At 53.6% G+C, this 18,729-nt stretch overlaps 1 protein-coding gene and 1 pseudogene across 1 annotated transcript in view; both read right to left on the reverse strand.

Moving 5' to 3' along the window:
- Window positions 1-3,695: 3,695 nt before the first annotated feature.
- The window catches only part of MINDY4 (MINDY lysine 48 deubiquitinase 4), a 108,906-nt gene continuing 93,872 nt past the window's right edge, over window positions 3,696-18,729 (reverse strand). The window contains exons 16-18 of the mRNA XM_043463269.1: window positions 15,326-15,506; window positions 14,668-14,740; window positions 3,696-4,116 (exon numbers count right to left, since the gene is read on the reverse strand). Of these exons, the coding sequence (XP_043319204.1) occupies window positions 4,068-4,116; window positions 14,668-14,740; window positions 15,326-15,506 (303 nt within the window). The 3' untranslated portion in view covers window positions 3,696-4,067. The remainder of the gene's footprint in view (window positions 4,117-14,667; window positions 14,741-15,325; window positions 15,507-18,729) is intronic.
- On the reverse strand, window positions 4,123-9,936 carry LOC122438905 (annotated as a pseudogene).

Genomic DNA, 18,729 nt, shown 5'->3' on the forward strand with positions numbered 1-18,729 from the left:
GCTTGTCAGAACCCATCCTGGTTCACGGTCGAGGCTGGATGCAGTACCGAGGCACCTCTCCTCACTCATGCTGGAAACATGAAGAGCAAACACTTCCCTGGCCCTTGGGATGTGCAGCTCTGCTCCCTGTGCTCACGGTGTAGTAACGCCCCTCGTCCTCATTATGACCTGATGAGGGTTCACTTTACCGATGAGGAAACAGCTCCAGACAGCTTATGTCAAGTGCTCACAGCTACACAGGCAGGAAGCAGTGATTCAGGACTAAACTCAGGCCTTCTGCTCCCAATGTGACTTCTTCCCCCTGTGTCTATATGGCGTTCCACTTGCTCGCTCCTTCAGTACTTCTTCATTATGGGGATGACTTCTGTGCTTCCAAACTGTGACCCCACTAAGCTTTAGGGCAGAGCTTCCAAGGCTCTCCCCTCACCACTCCCAGCCCTCCCAGGAACCTGGGCCCACGGTTGCCCGCTCTTCCATCAGCAGTGCCTCTGATGGGCCAGGCCCCAGCTTGGCTCCTGACTTCTGGCTCAGACACACACGGAGACCCTAGGGAGCAGTCAGGTGGGGTCTGGATGAAACCCCACCTTAGGATTTCCCCCAATGCCCCTCTAATCCCTGGTTCGACTCTGATCCCCAGGGAGTTCTCGCAGCTCTTCTGGAAACTCTTACCTATGCATCCGCTGTGTAGAACTTAGAAAGACAGATGTGAACAGTTCTGCCAAGGTTGGATCATCACACCCGCCAGCTGCAGGAGAAGGTGAGAAAGCCCTGGGCTGGCGGTGGAGCCGGCCAGCAGGTGGCAAGGGCTTCATTGAGGAGGCATCCATGTGCTGGGATCCCCTTCCCCACTTCCTCCTAATAAAGCATGTCCTCTCCCGAAGCCAAGGGAGGGAGGCTTCAAGAAAACTCCTCAAAAGCCAGTCATGTGAGCCCTGAGTGTGGGACTGTCCTTGACTCCTGCCTGGGGATAATAAGATGCCGCTGCTCCCGATGGGTGGCTGAGCAGACAGGCAGCCTGAGGGGAAAAGATCCGAGGAGGTGAAGATGTAATGGGGCTTTGCTTGGTTCAAACATGGATCCTGCAGAAGGAAGACTCCAGTCTTTCTGGAGTTGGGAAAAGAGGGAGGTTGACTCTACTAGCAGTGGGGGTGGGGCCAGTGCTGGGAGCCTCCATGAGCTCCAGCTTGGGGATGAGTCACCTGACTCAGGAGGGACCCCTGTGGTTTAGAGGTCCCCCATAAGACTAGCAGGAGGAGAAGGAACTTTCCAGTGATGAGAGCATGAACTTAAGTGTTGCCATCAGCCTGGTCTTACTGTTCACACTGCTAGAAGAGCAGTGGAACCAGACTGCCCTTTCATCCAGAGGCCAAGAGACCAATACCACTGAAAAGAAATCTAAACGGAAATGCAGACAACGTCCCTTGGCCTCTGAGCGGGACTGGTCCAGGAGGCACCAAGGGTACCAAATCCCAAGGATGCTCAAGTCCCATCGCTGGGCTATCAGTATCCGCTGGTGCAGAATCCATGGATATAGAGAGCCAACTGTAATGAGAAAGAATAAAGCTGCCTCCTGCTCGCATCCCACAGAGGTCTGCTTGTTCAATAAACTGGCTCCCCCATGCATGTGGAGGCCAGAGAGGGAGCAGCCAAGCCCAGGTTCAGCCCTTGAGAGGCCACTCAACCCTAGGATATGGTTCTTAACCTTTTGGGGGAAAAGAGAGGGACTTGTTGCAAGATCAAAGCTGTGAGGTAAGCTACAGACTCTCTCCACAGAAAATTACACAAATGTACACGTGCACAAAAAGTTTAATATAATCTGGGGGCACTATGGACCCTCACCCACAGTCTCCCTCGAAAACTCTGCAGCCCAGATGGGAAAGCCATGTGCAAGGAGGCAGGGCCTACATTTCATTCTTACAAGTTTGGCAGCAGCACCGTGGGCTCATTCTGATTTGTGGACCTGGAAGAGGGTGGTGTCGGGCTTTGCTCATCTTCCTTTCCAGAAAATTCCAGGCCAGGGGCGTCATACTGCACTTGTACCTGTGTCTTGGCTTCTAGAAAAAGTGCTTTTGTGATTTGTTGGAACTGATCTCCTCAAGCAATGCTGGGAATATTTTGATTTCTCCAGCTCCGCCAATGGTGCCCTGGTCAGGAGGTTAAGTGTTTTATTGAAAAGACACACTTTTCCTTCCCAGGCTGATAAACAAGGCTGCTGCAGGGAAACCGACTTCCTCCCCCGGGTCGCTCAGCTGGAGCAGCCTAACCCTGGCCAAGGAAAACAAATGCGTAAACATTTCAGGGACATATAGGAAGCGTTTCTGCTGGACGCCTGCAGTGAATGGCCACTGGAGTTTACACAGCAAACCCCACGGGGGCCTCGGCACAGCCAGGACAAAGCACTCCTGGCCTCTCACTTCCCTCCCGGCTCCTACTTGCTGCTCCCCAAAGACCCATAGTCCCGCCACTGCTTTTACCCAGCCCACGAAAGCACTAAACAGACTCTAGTGGTCACCATCAAACACCAGCTTTGCCTGCTGTATGCTTGGCTCTTAAAGAGAAGGAGGGGGTCTCCTTTCGGCCAGCACTGCAGGGGGATCACAACCCCCGAGCTGTTTGTGTCCTGAGCCTTAAGGGGGGACACGGAAGCTGGGGACTGGCTGCCATCCAGTGTCTACAATTCTCCCCGGGTCAGGGCAGATGTGGGAGGAGCGCGTGCCTGGTCCTTGCGTGTGAACACTCTGCTCTGCAGGCCCCACTCAGAATCCCAGCCAAGCACTCGAGGGGCACAGCCAGGTGTGTGTAGGGTAGGGGTGGGGGGACTCGTCCACGATGCAGCTCCTGACTCCCACGTGGGCAGCCAGGTGACAGAGGTCCCTGGAGGCCGTGTTCTACTTCTGGGTACCCTCGCTCAGTCCACTGTGGGGAGCCACTGCAGAGGGGTCTGTAGCTTCCGTTTTTGACAAAACTCTCTCTGGTCTCCTTCTTCACCAGCCTTCCATTGCTTTTCTATGCTTGCTCGTGCTCCTCTTTGGAATCCGTAGGATATAAATTATTGGAATGAAGGAGGCTCCGAGTACAATTTTCTCTTCTCGGGCGACTATGGAGTCTTCCCCGTTCCCACGTACTCTACCCTTCCCACCTACTCTACCCTCAATCTGGAGTGTGAGGGTCTCCATGGGCTCTGCCCACCCACAGTTAAGCCAGTTTTCTCCACACATGCCTCACTACGGTCACACAAGGGACCATATCTAGTCCCTCTTCTCATCCTCATCTTACTGTCCTCCAGGGCCAAAAGGTCCCTCCCTAGAAGGTTCTCTTCCCCATACCTGTTTGGCCATGTGTAGCCTACCCTCCAGGTGCACATGTCTGTCCTCATGGGGCCTCACAGGCATCGAGGTCAGCCCTGAGCTGGGATCCCAGGGGGCCTGAGTTACTCCTGCTCAGGACTGCTTATGGAGCTTGGTGTCTCAGACATGGGCTGATCAACAGAAGGCAGGCCAGACCATAAGCCCAGCCAGGGACACCTCTGGGCCACAGGGTATGTCTCACATAGAGACTCTTGCTGGGTGATGACTGAGCCCACAGGTCTCCAGGGCTCTGGCCCCCTCCACCCGTCACCATCCGCCCCCAGCTATGAACCTCACAAACCTCAAGCTTCCTTTGCAGCAACAGAACAAATGAGACTGGGCCTCAGCAAAGATCCGACTCCTGGTTTATAGAAACCAACTCTCAGAAATAACGAGTGCCCTGGATCCCTCGGCTGACCACATCAGAGGTCTGACGAGGGGATGGCCTGGCAGGGAGTCAGGGAGGGATGCACAGAAAAGGCAGCAGAGGTCCCACCAGCCTCCCTTGGCAGTCACAGCTCAGCTGGGAGGGGCTACACAGCAGCGCACTGGGCCCGAGTCGCTCCCCGGCAGGCCCTTCATGGAAGAGGCAGGCAGGTTTTGGACACTTCTGCGGCAGGGCTGGTTCAGGTGCTGGCCCAGACTTGTCCCTGAGGCCCAGGGCTCTGCCATCACCCCTGGTGATGAGAGGTGGAGCCATGAGCTCATCCCCACAGAGGGTCACAGGATGGGTTCCGAGCCATTCCAGTCCACTGATGCGCCCTTCCACCTAAGAACAGAGCGACAGAGAGTTAGAGCTGCGGGGCCACAGAGGAACCGTCTCTTGTCTTCACTCACCTGATCTCCCATCTCCAGGGCTTCGAGGATTTCAAGTTTCATCATGTCCACGTCACTCCTCCACACCCACAGACAAACCTACACACCGGGTCCCTATAAGACAAATGCACCCAAAACCCCTTGACAAGCCGAGTGATCTACACACATCTGAGTCCAGCCGCTCTTCGGGGGGGGGCCAGATGGTGGCACTTTAAAGACACATGGGAAGACCCAGATATGGAGCAATCCTGGAGGTTTCAAGGCACAGAAGGGGGTCCAGTTGCCGGAGCCCAGAAAGGTAGGCAGGGGACATAGGGAGCCTGCAGGGGCTGCACCACACAGGACCTAGGAGGCCTCGCAAGGATTCTGGCCTTTGCTCTAAAAACCACGAGAAGTTAGTAAAGTGCTGTGAGCAGTTCAGTAAAACACAGGTTTGCATTTTCAAAAAATTACTTTAGGAAGCTTTAAGAAGCAGTGAGTATGATTAAATAGGAGTCCAGAGTTAGACAGGGCTTACTGGTGGATCAGATGTAAAGAATCTGCCCACAATGCACAAGACTCGGATTCGATCACTGGATTGGGAAGATCCCCTGGAGAAGGAAATGGCAACCCACTCCAGTATTCTTGCCTGGAGAATCCCATGGACAGAGGAGCCTGGCGGGCTACAGTCCATGGGATTGCAATGAGTCAGACACAACTGAGCAACTAACACTTCAGCAGAGTTAGATATAATTTAATCATAGTTCAATCCCCAAATTAAAGTCATTATAGGAGAGACCAGCACTTAATTTTAATATTAGTACATGAAATTAGTTTTCTATAAAGGACTGAGAGGAATCACATTTATAGCAGGCGGAATACTTCGGAAAAATCTGGCATTGGGTGCATTATACACAAACGTACATCCTAACATTATACAAACCAGGAAACAGATGTTGCATACCTCAATAGCAGTACTAGAACATGGAGTTTGAGGCTGGGGTTTTGAAATGTTTCCCAGGGTGTGGGGTTTGGGGAGCAGACATTTTCAAACCCTAAAGTTTATAAGTCAAAATTGAAATTGTCACAGAGAGGGAAGAATGGGACACTTTTTTTTACTTTACTTGTACATCTGCACTGGAAAGCCCAGCACAGGCAGACCTCATTTTATTGAGCTTTTCTTTATTGAACTTCGCAGATACTGTGGGGTTTGTTTGTTTGTTTGTTTGTTTACAAATTGAAGGTTTATGGCAACCCTGAATCGAACAAGTTATCAGCACCATTTTTTCCAACAGCATTTGCTGACTCTGCAGTTCAAGCTGTTTCATTATTACTATCTCTGTTACCGTTATCCATGATCAGTGATCTTTGACATTATTACAAAAGATTACGACTCACTGAAGATCATGATGGTTAGCATTTTTGGCAATAAAGTATTTCCTAATTAAGATATACACATTGTTTTTTAGACATAATGCTATTGCACACTTGACAGACTACAGGATAGTGTAAACCTAACCTTCATATGCACTGGGAAACCAATAATTCATATGAATTGCTTTACTGCATGGGTCTGGAACGAACCCACAACATCTCTGAGGTCTGTCTGTATCCCTGAGATTGCACCTGCAGCAAGATGGGAGTGAACAGGTTCTCTCAAAGTAAGACTGCTGCATTTTCCAACCAAGTGATTAGAAGTACCATGAAGTTTCAGTCGTGGTTCACCATAAAGCCAGTATTTTCCATCTTCATGAATAACCTAGAACCCCGCTGAATTTCTCTCCTTCCCTCCTCAGGCTTCTGCTCTTTGCCTTTCTTCATGACTGTGCCTGCCTTTCGGGACCCCATCTATGTCTCTGAGTTTCCAGTTGAGAGGGACAGCCTTGCAGAGGCAGGGGGATTCATACTCGTTCTGTTCTTCCAACCCACTTTCCTACCAATGACCAGCAACTTCTTGGTCTCTATAAAGACTGTAAGACCCCCACGGAGTATTTTTCACACTGTACATCATTCCATTTCCCTTCAAGTGAGCAAAAAGATTTCTTGTCATTTGGAGAAGGAAAAAAAAAATCTTAGTGTAATTTTGTGTTCCTTGCTCCCATAGAAAGGTGTGGTGTGGGTGACAATATTTGCATGTAGTTCATTTTGTAACAATTATTACGGCATTCTCCTCCTAGCTCCACCGAGGCCTCCACCCTGCCCAGGGCTTCCATAACTCCCCAGGGAATGTAAGAATGTAATGGCTGCCATAGTCTAGACACCGGGCACAGCCCTGCCCGTGTCATGCGTGTCAAGTGACAGTTTAAGAAATTTTCATCTGGTCCAAATATGAACACTGGAATGCATCTTCTTGTTAAAACACTCGGCATAAAAGGCTGTGGACGATGGAATAGCTGCTCAGCCATGAATGTTAAACTATTTTAAGAAACCCTCCAAAACTAGCTCTGCATTCCCTTCAGTGTCATTTGGTAGCGTCCTGGGATGCTGCACAATCACACCCAAAATGGGGTTGTATGGTTTTTTGGCAAATTGGTTCTTTTCTTCCTGCATAAAAGGCTAAGAGAGGTACCATTTCATCACCCGAACCACTTGGTCCCTGGAATCCTTCCAGTCTCAGATACTCAGAGGCAGGTCTGGATGTGCAAAAGTTTGCATACATTTCTAGAAGAGAGTTTCTCCCAAGAGTAATTGTTGGAAGAACTACCTTAACAAGATCCATTCCAAGCATACCCTGTGATAAGAAAGGCAGGATAACCTCTCATGCTCCTCCACGGACCTAACCTCTGCTTCATCATCAGTCATGTCTTGTGCATCAACAAGGTCAGCATTACCTGCTCCACTGGAACGTGGACTAAGTGATTCTTTGGTACCCGAGTGCCTTAGACAGTGTCCTGAGGTGCTGTGTTGTTGGCACTGAGATAGATCTAGAGGAACCTATTAGATGCTTTGGGGTTGAGCTAATTTGATGGAACCATCAGCATCAGAGCATCCATCACTGCTTTAAGGAGAGACACTGGGATGGTGTCTGGAGACAACATAGCAGCCCCAGAAGGAGTCAGGCTTCTCCTTGGTGAAGAGTGCCCACTGCCTGCCCTACCGGTGCAGGACCCTGATGACAGCTCACGGTAGCTAATAGAGGTCCAGCTGGTGGGGAAGATGGGTAGAGGTCTGACTTCCACAACCAAGCAGGCTCTGGAGGTAAGATGAGCTGAGAAGGGTTGCGATGACCACAGGTTCCAAGGGAGTATGTGGACCTACTGCACCTACTGGGTAAACAGCACTTGAGCAACCTGCAGCCACATAAGGCAGAGCCTCATTGATTCTACCAGGCAACTTGAGGTTTTCAATTTGCTTTCTCTGCTCATCATCTTTGCAGTTTTGAAACACATCATTAAAAACCTTTTACTGTCCTGTTAAGATTTGTAGAGGAGAGTGTGTGTATGTGTGTTAGTCGCTCAATCGTGTCCGACTCTTTGCCACCCCATGGACTGTAGTCCACCAGGCTCCTCTGTCCATGGAATTTCCCAGGCAAGAATACTGGAGTGGGTTGCCATTCCCTTCTCCAGGGAATCTTACTGACTCAGGGATCGAACCCGGATCTCCTACATTGCAAGCAGGTTCATTGCCAACTGAGGCACCAGGGAAGCCCCGTAGAGGAGCATCAGCTTCCGTAAAGTTCCTATCAAAATCTTAGACACTAGGAGCACATCCTGAATCCAGATGCCCAGATGAAAGGCAGAGAAAAGAGCGACATTCCTGCCCACAGCCTGCCTCCAGACAGGCACCAGGGACCCAGATTTGCAAAGGAGAAACTACTGCCAAGACCAGTTTGGATTCTTGCCTCCAGTCATGGAGAGAATGAGGGGAAGAGTCAGAAATAGAGCAGATTTCCTGTATCCCTATAAGATCCACCCTCAGCCTGGTCCCCAGTGCCCTTCCCTCATCCCTCTCCATCCCTCACAGCCTCACCCTCCCCATACTGACAGGCAGACAGAAGCTTCTCCTCTGAGCTCCCAATTTGACAAAATAGTTTGGCTTCAGTGCAGGGGTGAGTCACTCTCATCTGCTGCTAGACGCCCATGTCACACCAACCAGTCAGTGAGTCCTAAGGTCTGGCTGTGGGTTTGATGTTGGCTTTGAGGCTTCCCATAGAGGTAACCAACACACCGCACCCTGGCCAACAGGTGCTGAGGCAGGGAGAGTAGCAGAAACACAGAAAGAAAGCAGTGTACAACTACAACAGGAAAGCAGACATGTTTTAAAATTAAAAGAGCTCAAAGGCTGGGATGCTGTGTTTATGAAGGGGATGAATGGTTCCCCGGGAGGATGGTTCTGAAAGTCTACAGGCCAATTACAAGGATGAATAAGAACTCTAAACATGCAATCAGGGGCTGATAGAGAAAGGGAAGGGTGAAATGGAGTGGCTTCTCGGTGGGCAGGCAGCATCAAAGCTCACTCAGCTATGAAGAAGCAGGGCTCCTCAGCGTGGGCACAGTGGGTATTTGGGGCTGAATAGTTCTGTTGCGATGGCTGTCTTGTGCACTGCAGGACATCTGACACCCTCCCCCCCCCACCAAGGGCAACCCAAAATGTCCCCAGATGTTGCCAAATATCCCCTGCGGTACAAAACTGCCCCCAGTCAAGGACCACTGGCTCAGGGGTTGAGCTCAGTGAAGATGCGGTGGTCCCCAGAGCTCAGGTACACTCAGCGTCACGGGCAGGCCCATCTCATGATCACGACTGAATCCCTTTCCTCTCCAGCAGCCATCACTGAGCAGAGCAGCAGTTACCTGCCTCCACAGATTCTCAACACTGACAGAACTGGTGTATTTCAGGGGGAAGAAAGCTGACTTGCTGTACCAGTGAGGAGAAGAGAGCAGGCCTGCTTTTAAAGCCGCCAGAGCTGACCTGTAGAGATACACCCCAGAATTCCTCTCACTCATTTTGGATTTCCAGATAAGTATCCAGTGTGCCAGCATCCCATCCTAGGGGCCAGCCACTGGCAGCCAGAGCAGCTACAGGATGAGCCCCATGGGCTGCCTCTCACTTGAGAGCCTGGCCAGAGCTGTGCCCTCTGGGGGAATCATACCAACTGAAACCACCTATCCTGGCCAGGAACCATAGGAACCAATCACATGAGCTATTTTATGACAGGAGGCCCTGGTAAGGAACACAGAACAAGCCACCGTCAAACTGAAGAGTTCGGGAAAAGGTCAAAAGGAGACGCCTCATGTCCGACCACCTCCCAGAATCCTTTTCACCGGCATCCATCTTGGCTGAGCTATGTGTGCTTCAGCAGCAAGGACCCTGAGTCAGAATGACTGGCCAGAGACAACCCAGAAACTAATCCCATCCCCATAAAACCCGAGACTGTGAGCCACATGGCAGAGCAGTTCTCCTGGGTTCCCTTACTGCTCTCCACCCGGGCACCCCTTCCCAATAAAGTCTCTCACGCTGTCAGCACACGTGTCTCCTCGGACAACTCATTTCTGAGTGTTAGACAAGAGCCCACTGTTGGGCCCCAGAAGGGGTCCCTGTTCCTGCAACACCTGCACCTGCAATGACCATCCTCCCTCTCCACCCCGCATCCTTCCGGGTCAGATCTAGCACCCCTCCTTCCAGAAGTATCCTTCCTCAGTACCGCGGCCAGGCTCTCCCCACCATACTGTTATGGCGTCTTCCTCTCCTGCTAGACTGTGAGCCCCTAACGTGCAGAGCTGGTCTCACTTGCCTCCATCCCCTCCATGACCGCTGGCTCAGTGCTGGGCTCCCAGGGGTGCTGCTGAATGACCATGCCCCTGCACACCCACTACCCCTGCTATCCCTTCTCAAGCCTGGGCACCAGCAGGAAAACCTGAGTCTTCACACTGCACTCCCCCTCCCCTTTGACCCCAGTGGGCACTGAGATCTGTCCAAGGCCCACCTCCCCTCCCTTCCCTTCTGCCTCCTCCCATTCTTCCTCCTCCCCACCCATCCTCGGCCAACCTCGCGTGTGAGTCCCCCAAGGTCTCCAAAGGAAAGGGAATGCTTTCTCTCAACCTCGCCACAGCTCAGGGAAGGCACCATTATACCCAATCCACATATGGGAAATGGAGGTCCAGATGGAGCCAGACCTGGAGCCACATGATAGCAGCAGAGCCAGGACTCAGTCGGGGTCTCCAGACTCCCATTCAATGCTGTGCAACATGGTGTCACATATTCCATGAACAAGGAACACCACGGGCCATTGTGCCTGTGGGCTGCAGGGAGGGGACTCAGAAGAGGGGGGCTGGGTGGCAGGAGCACCCAGGGTACTCTCCCTCAGCGGGTGAGAGGCACTGTGAAGACAGCACCGAGGCAAGAAGGGTGTTTGCAGAGATTCCTCAGGCTGTAGGGGGGAGCAGCAGAGGGAGGTGGGCACTCGGCTACAGCCCCTCAAAGGCATCGTCCCAGCTGAAATTACATTTTCCATTTTTCGTCTGATCCTCCAAACAGAAACATCTGTGGCCCAGCCCCAGGCCCCAGTTATGAGTTCTTTCCTCTTTTCTCTGGACTGTTGACAACCGTTTCATTTTTTCTCCCCCATTCTACTGAGACTGGAAGCTTGAGAGAGGTTACTGTGTGTGCCTTGTTTGGAAATGACCATAAATCAGGCTTTTTTTTTTTTTTTTTTGCTGAGATGGCTAGAGAACGGAGGAGGGAGGAGGGTAGGGGACAGACACAAGCAAAGGTAACAGGAGATTCTATGAGGCCGAGGCATGTGTTACGCTAGAGAGTGGAGATGGTCCGGGACCTGGGGTGGATTCCAATTAGGATGCTCTTCTCCGAAGTCTGGCAGTCTGGTCTTGTGCAATGTCACCATGGCAACAAAGCCAGGTGGCGGGAAGTCACCCTGCCCGTTCAGTGACCTTCCACTGGGCTGGGACAGCATGGGCCTAAGCTCCAGGCCCTGCACTGTTCTTGACTCGGGGTGTGGCCTGGGGCCAGACCCCAACCCTAGAGAACCCTGTCCGTAGAAGGAAGGGCCATGTCAGAAGTTGTCCAAAGGCCTTTCTGTGGACCCAAGCAGGCCGCCAGATGGCCAGGCATGTGGCGTGCCTCGTGCGGTTTAGTGTGAGTGTCAGAGGCTCTTATAGGGCAACAAGAGCTGAGTCTGAGGGTGGGCAGTGCGTCTCTTCCTGCATTGCAACAGAGTTGATTCTGAACTTGACTTCTGTCCATTTGTGAACTCTGAGAGCAAGACGCAAGTCTCATCCAGCTGTTTCTTGCATAGAGTCAAGTCCAGAAGTTTCATGAGGTTGGAGTGATGATGGAGAAATCCCACCTGCCCTCAAGTTGGTCTATGCTGCTGTGAGACCTGCCTTTCAGCAGGTGCTTGGACTCTGACTGGCCTTGGAAAGGACCTGAGCTGGAGCCATACCCACTTCCTGTCAAGGCAGTAGGACCTATCCCCCAAGAGGCAGGGCCCCAGCACTAGCGGGTCTCACTGACCTTGAAGGTCACTTTCCCAAGTTTCTCCCTTTGAGCTGTTTGAGAATCTGGGATGAAAACAAAATGCAAAGCCTTTGTAATCCAACCCCTTGGAAGAGGATCCCAGGAGGCTGGGCCTGCTGTTTCCCATTACAATGGTATGTTATCTGACGGGTACACAGGGGGAAAAATCCCACATTCCCTCTACTCACTCACCCACTCAGCTTTCCGGGAATGATGCTGGGAAAAGTCGTGTCGTGTTAACTACCCAGAAGGACCCAACAGGGTAGAGCAAGTGATGGGAGAAGTTGAATTGGTCTCAGCAAAGTCCACACGGGGGTGCAGCACTTAGACCTGGGCGGGCAGAGGGCAGCCACGGAGCCAGGATGGAAGTACCTCAGGGCCAGTGTGTCAGAGCAGGCCAGACGCTGGAGGCTCAGCATCTCACTTGACGGCTGACCCTCACCAGGCAGCCAGGGAGGGGGAGGGGAAGGTGGCCACCATCCCCACCAGCCACCAGAGCATCAGTTCTCAAAGGGCCGCCCTAGGACAGCAGCACCTACAGCCCCCAGGAACTCGAGAGATGCAGATTCTCAGGCCACATTCCAGACAGACTGAACCAGAAGCTCAGGGGTGGGCGTCAAGGGGCAAGGGATTTGTGTTTAACCATGCCCCAGCAGGGGAGGCCCGCTGAAGCCTGGGGACCACGCTCTAGAGCAAACCTTCCCTGCGAGGGGACAGACACAGACATGCTAGACCACTGATCCCCAGCAGCCAGCAGGGAACAGCTCTATTCAAGGGCTCACTGGCTATCCTACCAGGGGCCCCAGGCCAGTTGTCCCAAACCCTGTGTGTTGCCCACATATGATGATTTTCTATCTGTGACAAGCACTAAGGAGCTCTGCTGGAGGAGATGCCAGGACTCAGTCTGGCCTAGGCTGCTCCCGTGACAGTAAGCAGGGATGGACAAGGGCGGGGCAGGGACTCAACCTGGACCGCCTGCCCCAGGCCAAGGGCTCAGGGAAGCCTCTCCAGATCATTTCACATGCCGTCATTTCACTGGTTCATTTCAGGGCCCGTGGCCCCACCCCAGGGCAGGGGTAGGTCATAGGAGAAGAGACCACTGACAGACGAGGGAGAGGAGCCTCAGGCCCACGTTCATACTTGGATGTCTCTGGACTGACCAGAGCCCCAAGTCATTCTCAAGCACTTGTCAATCAGGGCTGAGCCTACAAAGACCAATCCCTGGATCCCTGGGAGGCACCTGGTAAGCCGAGTTCTGCAGCAGAAGCATTCTCAGGAAAGGAGGAGTTACTCCAAAGAGGGTCAGTGGAGAGGTTCGGGGCAGTGGGCCACCGGGGAGGGCTGCAGAGACGGACTTTCCTGCAGAGGCCTTCAGGGAAAGGTCCCAGGGGTTTGGAGGAGGGCAGAGCCTGCGCCCAGGGCATGGCCCGGAGCCCTGCTGGGCAGACCCTCCTGCAGGAAGGATGCCCGGTGGCCCCCCACCCTATCCTACAGGAGGTGCCAAGGTCGGTGTCACCTCCTTCCCCTGCTGCTGCCCGTCTCTCATCACTCTGAATGAGTGGCCCTTTGTACATGAAAGGAAAGCGGGCTGCGTGTGCCTTTAATCCTCCCGACGAAAGAAACGCCGGCACATGACCCCACAGGAATGCTCCACCCCGGCCCGGCAGGCAGGCAGGTGGACGGATGAGCAGATGGATGCATGAGTGGGGGACAAGGCAGATGTCCCCATACCTCCTCTACGTCCCTTCCTGTGTTTGTGGAGCCTACTTTCTCTCCTTGGCTCTATTCAAGGGCTCACTGGCTTGTGGGTGGCTGGGCAGCAGCCCTAGGCTCCAGGTGAGCCCCCTGGATCTCAGGCAGTCAGAGACGCAGGGCCCCAGACGTGGCCCACATCCTCCACCCCAATCGCCACCACTTCACAAACAGGAAAACAAAGGTTCCGCCCAAGGTCACTGGGAGTCGTGAGCGGTTGAGACAATAATATCCAGGGCTGTGCAAGGCACTTGGTGATGTTCTGGGTACTCTTTATGACAGCCATGTGAGCCAGGCCCAGCCATCAACCCCACTTTACAGACGACAAAGTGAGGCACAGACAGGAGTCCGATGGCTCACTGACAGAAAGCGGCGAGGCCGGGATCCAAACTCTGGGACCCACGCTCACCACGCTGGCACGTTCTCCTGCTCCCCTGCTGGAACCCGGGTCTCCTCCCTCCTGGCCTGCCCCTCCCCTGGCACCCTGAGGCCTCTGCGTCACCACCCAGAGGCTCTGAGAAGGGTCAGCCTGAGCGCTGGCGATTCCCTCTGCCTCCCCACTGCAGAGTGTCGCCCCAGCTCTGGGCCCGGTCAGGGAACTCCTGAGTCAAGTGAGTCCCCTGGCCTGATCCTCAGTCTCCCTAAAGACCGAGGGTGGGGTGATAGGACTGGAGGACCCCCCACTGCCTTGGAGGTTCCAGGGTGCCTCCACTGGGTGTTCAGAGGGCCCCACCTGCACCAGCAGAAGGTCCAGGGCCGCCCCTCCCTGACGCAGAGGCATCACTTCTCCAGGAGGCTCTGGCTGAGCACACCCTGGCCAGGCCGGGTCCTCCTCACTTCCGATCCTATTCAAGTGCCTCCCTGCCACCCCCCACCCTACACGACACCACCAGGTAACCTCACCTGCTCTTCCTCCTTTGGGCCTAACAGCACTCACCATGTCTGGCAGCTGCTGCTTTGAATGAGGAGGGGTCTCAAGAGGCACCAGCTCACCACCCCCACCACCTGACATGGGGCATTTTAACAAGCTGTCTGAAGACATGTCATCTCACAAATCACACGCTTCTCCCTGGGCTCCAGTGACCAGAAAATGCCACGTATGAACCAGCCCCAAGCACTGAGTCTTTCCAGTCTGCGGGGGTCCTCCATTCCCCATCACACACACCCCTCCTAGGTGGGGACAATCCAGGAACCCCATTCTCCTTCTTACAGACCACCCCCCCTACTGCTGCACCTCACCCCCCCACCCCTCCACCACCACTCGGGCAAGGCTCGGCAGTCAGAGATGAGCCTGACTCACTTGGTTCTGATGCAGAGCTCAAGGGGAGGGACGAGGCTGTTGTCTCTGTCCTCAGGGACGGTCTGGGTGGTGTCTGGGGAGGGAGGGAGAGAGAGGCACACAGTCATCAGCCAGGCCCGGGCTCACCCGAGGTCAGCATCAACAACCGTACTCCTCAGACCTGAGTCCTCGGGCACCTACCGCTCTTCTCCTCTCGTTTGGACCCTTCCTGGCTCCTCCTGCCTGTCAGCTCTGACCCAGATACCACAGAACCTACTCACTGGCCTCCCATCTCCAGTCTCTACCCCACCCTCCTGCTCCACTTCAGCTACCAGAATAATTCTTTCCAAAAACATATCTCATCCCATCACTCCCCTTGCTCCAAAACCTTCCATGGCTCCCCTTTGCCTGGAGAATAAAAACCCAAACTTGCTGGCGTGATGCGTTTTCCTCTGTAGTCTCCACATCACCTTCCACCCTTTAAGCCCACCATTTCTCAAGGCCCGTTGCTGGCCCTGTCCTGCAGGAGGCCCTGCTCTTACTCGCCCTCTGATCCCCCAGTCCCAACAGTCGAGTCTGCATTGTTCTCTGCCTGCCCTGACTGGGTGTGCTAAGGCCGGCATCCCCGACCAGTCTGGAGGCTCCCCAGTCACACAGGATGGGTGGGGAGGCGGCGCACCGACGGTCAGCCGGATCTGCTCCTGCTGGTTGGCCAGGCCGTCGTAATAGTACAGGTCGAAGAGCCGCTCAATCCTCCAATCTCGCAGCAGCTCGAGCTGCTGGCTGAAGAGGACGCTGAAGTGGCTCTCACTGCATACCACCCAGATAGGGAACCTCGGGGTCTTCAGGAAGCAGCCCACCTGGACAAGGGAGAGGGAGCAGATGGAGATACCTGATGCAACACGGCACCCAGAGAAGCAGGTTGGCACATCTTCTGTCCAACCCCAGGCCTGGGCTGGCCTCAGCGAGGCCCTGTGGGGGATCCCGGCCTGTGTGTGCTGCTCACTGACAAAGGGCTGTCCCTGCCCACTGAGCCCCTCACTCCTAGGGCCTTTGCCCTACAGACAGTCATAGGGAGATACCCCTGCCTGAAAGCCGGGCATCATCCTCCCCTCATCTCTGGCAGCCAGCTGGCATGTGGTGCTGCCCATCGTGCCACTGAAGGCCCCTGCATGTCCAGCCCCTCTGCCCCCAGCAATGACCTCCTGACCGGTTCTTCCTACACCCTCCCCTCCCCAGCCACAGCCACACAGGGCCTCTCACCAGTCCTCAAGCTAATCCAGCAGGGCAAGCCTCATGCCTGCGCCCTGTCCACGAGTACACCTCTCTTCTCCTTCAGGTCCTGCTTCATCCAGATGACCCAGTCAGAGAGCACGCATCATGTCCCCCTCTGGGTCCCGGGGTGAGGATGGGAACTAGGTACCAAGTACCCACCCTCCTCTGTCACAGCGCATCCCTCTGCCCTACGACAGCATGTCTGCCTGCCCCTTGCACGGACTATATACCCTTAGCAGCAGTGCAGGGGCTATCAGTCGACACAAGCAAATGTTTGATGACCGAAGGTCCTGGTGATTGAAACAGAACATGAGCTAAGAATTTAGCTTGAAGACAGGTGGGGCTGGAGCCAGGTGGAGAAGGGAGGGAAGGCCTCTGGGTGAGCATCTATGCGTGATGCCAGGACAGATGTTCAGAGACCTTCAAGGAACAGCAAGCATCAGGGAAAAGCAGGGAAGGGGAGAATAATGGTGGAAGTTCCTGAGGAGGAAATCCTTTGGAAAGTCCCCAGCAGAGGACCTTCACGGTGGAGGAGTGCTGTGAGCAAGGCAGATGCCCAGGATCAACATCAGGGCCCTCCTGTTGTTGGATCTGCAAAGGGGAGAGGCAGGGCCTGGCCCCCCACCCCACTCAGATGCGTGCCTGGTCTGCCCCTTGGTGGCCAGACTTCGACACGCTCTCTCCCTGTCACCTGTGATTCCCAACCCTGGGCCCTGGCTGATTCAGTTCTGTACGTGCAGTGGGCCAGGCTTGATTCGACCTAATCCCCACCAGCCCCGGGGAGATGTTTGCACACTCAGGTATTTACAGCCGCAGCCTGTGGATTAAGGAAAGAATGGGAATTATTTTTCCAGTGGGGAGATGGGCATACTTTCTCCGGGGCCCGTCCCAGAAGACTGGGCCTCCCATAGCCCACCTGGAGCTGGCATGTCTCGGCCAGAGAGGCTGTGCTCTGGGGAAATGCCTGCTTGTGAACCTCCGACAGAGGGTAGCAGGGTGAACTTCACAAAGTCTTCACTTTCTCATTATCCAAGCACCCTGCCCATGTCCTACTTGGCCCGCTAGGCCCTCACCCCAGCCCCCTGGGAACAGTAAAGTGTGACTACAGAGCTCCCTCCTTGGTGAGAGGGGCGGGGAATTCGTTGTCTTAAGGGACGTGGCTGGACGTGCCTAAAGCCCACTGCAAACTTGGCTTCCGTTCCAGTTAAAAGAGGCTTTTCTGGTGAGGGCATCACCTCGAACAGGGAGCTCTGCAGACTGGGAAGCCAGCGCTCACTCATTGCAGGAAAAAGTGCCGTGCAGCCCGCCAGGAACCGGCGTCTGCAGAATCAGCCACCTTGAATTTTCCAGCAGAGGGACAAAAGGGCAGCTTGCCATCTAAGCAATGGTCAAAAGATTAAGGGCAAAAAAAGCTGCCCGGGGAATTTATAAATGAGTTTTCTCATTCAGGAGCCCCTTCCAATTGGGTGACTTTTTTCCAAAGACGAAATTGGCTTCCTGTGGTTTCCAGGGTAGCTGACCAAAGGCCTGGGGTGAGGAAGGAGGGTGGGGGCACATTTCCCGTCCCCCCAGCACGGCCCCAGGCTTTCTCCTAGTGGGTGAACGTGCAGCACAATCTTCAGGGATTACAGCTGACCCTTGAACAACATGGGTTTGAACCGTGCGGGTCCACTCATACATGGGTATTTTTCGATAGTAACTACTACACTACTACATAGTGCATGGCCGGTTGACTCTGGAGACCGAGGAATGGCAGATATGGAGAATCTATGATGAATTATATGCAGATTAACCCCTGAGTGGCTCAAGGGTCAACTTGTATTTTTAAATGGATTCTTGCATCTTTTGCAGGACAGAGGTGTGTGAATGCCTCCAACCCATTCACGGACTGCCAACTTTAAAGCCCTAATTTAAAAGGACCAACCTTTGACTGCAGCAAAGTGACAGTTCGTCATCTCCAAGGATCGCATCCTTTCAACGTGACTTATACTTCAGACCCAGGCGGTGAGGGACCCTAGAACAGCCTGTCCTTGCGGGGTTACCCATGGGTGGAGATAGTAAACAAATAATCACACAGACACATTCGCACCACATGTCAGTGAATCTAAGACGCCGTCAGAGTCACCATTAGTTGTGTGTCACTAAGAAAGAACACAGGCTGGCAATTAAAGCCGGACGCATCAACTGCCACTATACACCAAAATCTCAGAAGTGTTCAAATGTGGGGCAAGTTTGCATCTCAAAAGCAATGAAATGGGATATGTAAAACCAAGAGGAGGCCTGTGAAGGAAAGAATTAAGATTCTTGTGATGGAGAACCACAAGGTGGGCAGGGGGCCACAAGAGGAGACCTCTACTGAGATAGAGTGATGAGGTTAGGAAAGACTTCCTCTAAGAAGCGACAGTGAAGTCAAAACACGAAGAATGGGAAAAGCAGGGACAGGATGTAGGGCCTTATCAATCAAGGGAAGGTCTGGACTATAGTCTCTGTATTAGATTGCTGGAGCTGCATAACAAAGTTCCACAGACTGAGCAACTCAAACAACAGAAATTAATTTTCTCACAATTCTGGAGGCTGGAGGTCCCAGGTCAAAATGTCAACATGGTTGGTCTCTTCTGAGGCCCCTCTCCTTGGCATGAAGGTGGGCGGCTTCTCCCTGTGTCTTCAAGTGGTCTGCCCTTAGTGTGTGCCCATGTCCCAACCTCTTCTGATAAGGACACCAGTCAGCTGGATCTGGGCCCAACCATCGGACTTCTTTCACCTTTGTTACCTCTTTAATGGCCCTATCCCCAAGCATAGTCACATTCC

This window comes from Cervus canadensis, chromosome 3 (assembly GCF_019320065.1).
Source record: "Cervus canadensis isolate Bull #8, Minnesota chromosome 3, ASM1932006v1, whole genome shotgun sequence".
Classification (NCBI taxonomy): Eukaryota; Metazoa; Chordata; class Mammalia; order Artiodactyla; family Cervidae; genus Cervus; species Cervus canadensis.